Source organism: Neolamprologus brichardi, chromosome 15 (genome assembly GCF_056152115.1).
Source record: "Neolamprologus brichardi isolate AB-2024 chromosome 15, ASM5615211v1, whole genome shotgun sequence".
In the NCBI taxonomy this organism is placed as follows: Eukaryota; Metazoa; Chordata; class Actinopteri; order Cichliformes; family Cichlidae; genus Neolamprologus; species Neolamprologus brichardi.
In genome coordinates, this window is record NC_142118.1 from 22,498,598 (window position 1) to 22,501,792 (window position 3,195).

The 3,195-nt window shown below is 47.2% G+C and overlaps 1 protein-coding gene across 1 annotated transcript; it reads left to right on the plus strand.

Annotated features, from left to right (window-relative positions):
- The first annotated feature begins 226 nt into the window (after nt 1-226).
- On the plus strand, nt 227-2,147 carry nkx2.2b (NK2 homeobox 2b). Its single transcript, XM_087852347.1, has 2 exons — nt 227-667; nt 1,178-2,147. Exons 1-2 carry the CDS (start codon nt 451-453, stop codon nt 1,723-1,725), a joined length of 765 nt encoding a protein of 254 aa, XP_087708473.1. The 5' UTR covers nt 227-450; the 3' UTR covers nt 1,726-2,147.
- The last annotated feature ends 1,048 nt before the right edge of the window (nt 2,148-3,195 follow it).

Genomic DNA, 3,195 nt, shown 5'->3' on the forward strand with positions numbered 1-3,195 from the left:
TGGAAATACTGGAGATTTTCTTTCTGCGGTAAACAGGAAGCGGATCAGTGGCTCTAACATGTGTAAATGCGTCGCTTCTTTCCTTCTAATCCTCCATCATTAATCATTCATCTCCTCCCTGACGCTCCGACGTCTCTGTTAATGCACTGCTCCGTTTTTCTTTTCTACACACCCTCATCCACTTGACTCTCGGGACCCGCCTCCGTCCTTTTTACCGTCACACACACACGTTAAAAGGACGGTGCCACACTCTCTGAACGTCTTCCCTCATGTATTTTTCATGCTGTTAAACCCTCTCCGGTCGGCGCGTGCAGCTCCGGGCTCCCCTCTGACGGCATTCATGGACCTGAACCCTCCGCTGCCTGCTCCTGTTTAACGGCAGCTCTTCACCCTCCTGGATACGAGCCGAGAACTCTCCCCTTCTTCTCGTCTCTCCCGTCCTCCCGCGTCATGCCGTTTGGCGCCAACGCAAAGACGGGGTTCTCCGTGCGGGACATCCTGGACCTTCCCGACTCGACGGGGAGATGCGGGTCCGGGACCGAAGAGACCGAGGAGGACGACACCGAGGAGGCCTCCGCGGAGGTGTCAGGCGGCCGGGGCTTGTGTGAGCGCGCCGGTGAGCGTTTGGGCACGTGGAGCAGCGCATCCGGTAACCTGCACTTTTCACGTGAGAGACTTCTTTGATTTTAATGACTATAAAAGTTCACGCGTTCACACTGACCGCCCTCGCGTTTGGCTGCAGGTGTTTCTGACTGACAAACAAACTTGCTGCTCCAAATCTCGAAAATATGTGAAAATATGCTTAAATGTGGATATTTCCGTCAAATAATCGCGAAACAGCCTCCTAAAAACTGCGTTAACTGATTATTTATTTACGTTACTTGTAACTGGATCGGTTTGTTTGTTTTTTTGCCTCATTTTGTTCGTCTTTCTTATAAATAATGAGCTTATTCCTAATCTGATCCGCTAAACTTCGAGTTCAGCTTCTGTGTCGGTAATTCAGCTTCTGACATTTTTAATCACTTCACTTTTTTTCTCCCAATGAACTTAAAAAGCTTAAAGTCGCTTTGCTGGTTCTGTTTGTAAAAACGCACCTGAGCTCAAACCAGTCACGCCATCAATTTGCCACTGAGTCTCAGAGAGTAATCAGATTACTTTACTGTCTCTCTCCCTGCAGTGCACGGGCTGTCCTTGGAGCCTCGCGCCGATCCCAAATCCCCGGAGCTGTCTACGGATGAGTCCCCGGACGCAGAGCGGGACGCGCGGTGCGCTCGGGCGCAGAAGGCGCGCGGCAGGAAGCGGCGCGTGCTCTTCTCCAAGGCGCAGACCTTCGAGCTCGAGCGCCGCTTCCGACAGCAACGCTACCTGTCCGCCCCGGAGAGGGAACATCTGGCCGGGCTGATCCGCCTCACGCCGAACCAGGTGAAGATCTGGTTCCAGAACCACCGCTACAAGATGAAGCGCGCACGCGCCGAGCACAGCGTGGACGCGCTGCAGCTGCTGTCGGCCCGCCGGGTCGCCATCCCGGTGCTGGTGCGGGACGGAAAGCCGTGCGGCCGGGCTGCAGCCAGCGAGCTGGAGGCGACCCTGAGGTCCGGCCTGAGCCTGCCGCTCTGCGCCTACTCCCCCCTGCTGCACCCCGTATACGGCCCGGAGCAGCACCCGGGGGTGCAGCAGCACCCGGGGGTGCAGCAGCTGGCGCACGTGTACCACTGGAGCTGGTGAAGCCCGGCGCAAGACTTGTGCGTGCCCTCTTCGTGAGATCGTAACCGGCCTTCTGCCCTGTCAGAATATCATAAAAACCGCTTCGGCCTCGAAGTGAAATCCGTGTTTTTTGAAAGGAGTTTGGCACAAATTTTAGAGCGTTTAATTCTTGTAACCAAGGAAACGAGTTCACACATGTTCATCTTCTTTGGTGTCTTTGGTGACCTCGCTCAGACGCGCGAGCCGTCTAAAACTACCCCGCCCCCTGTAAGATAGAACTGATCACAGCAAATGTTTTAGCAGTTTTTGTGCGATTTATTCTGATGTCGTTTACGTTGTGTTTGCTGCAACAACAACAAAGTCACTTTTTTTCTGAGAGATGTTTTTTGTATGTGTTTCATAAATCTATTTATAATGTTGCCCGGTGAGTTGGTTTTGTAATAAACTGGTTATTTATGGCGGTAAATAAAAATCTGAACAGAGGTGAGTCGTGTGATTTCAGCCTGTACTGGCCCCGCAGGGCGGATCCTTCAGATCTCAAAGGATGAACAGGATTTTTTGTTTGTTTGTTTTTTACATGGGCTGCTGAATTCGAGATGAGTAATTGCGGACCCCCTGCAAACAAATGAGTCATTTTTTTTCTTATTTCTGTGATTTATCTGCAGGACAAGTGTTCTTTTTATAAAAATGCTTATTTCGGCCCTTCTGGAACATTTTCTAAAATACAAATTACACTGAAGTATCCAAATCCTCAATTATCTTAAAAAAAAATCCTATTTCTGAATGGGCTGAAACCTGGGTGACTAATTTCTGGGTCCCTGCAAACAAATGAATCAATCAAAATGAGTCATTTTGGACCATTTGGTCCTAAAATCCCCCATATTTAAAAAAAAAAAAGTTTTATTTTATTATTTTAAACTTTTTTAAAATGATCATTTCAGTGATTTATCTGCAGGAAAAATCTTGTTGTAGGGTTTAAAAAAATAATTCTAATTTCAGCCCTTCTGGAACATTTTCTAAAATATAAATTACCCTGAAGTATCCAAATTAATCCTCAATTATTTTAAAACTAAAAAAAAATCCTTGGTACATATCGGAAAAGGTATAATTCAGGTTAATATACTTTGCTCTTTTACATGTTTTAATGATGATGGTGATTTTATAATGACCCAATTTTTTGGACTTGTGAATCCTAAACATCAGAGCAGCCCGAGGATCATAAGGAGTATTTAAGGCAGTGATTTCCAGACTGGGGGATTAGGACCCCCCAAGGGGTCCCAAGATAAATGTGATGGGTCACGACACGATCAAAAGGGAAGCAAGAAAAAGACTTATCCTTTTTTTCTTCTTAAGCTTTGCATGATCTTATTTTTTAAAAAGATAAACATTTTCATCCCCGCGGTGAAACAATCTGCAAAGGCTGCAATCATTACAGCATTCAGCTCTAAACCATGAGACCCACAGAGGCTTCGTTTAGTCCTTTGAAATTAA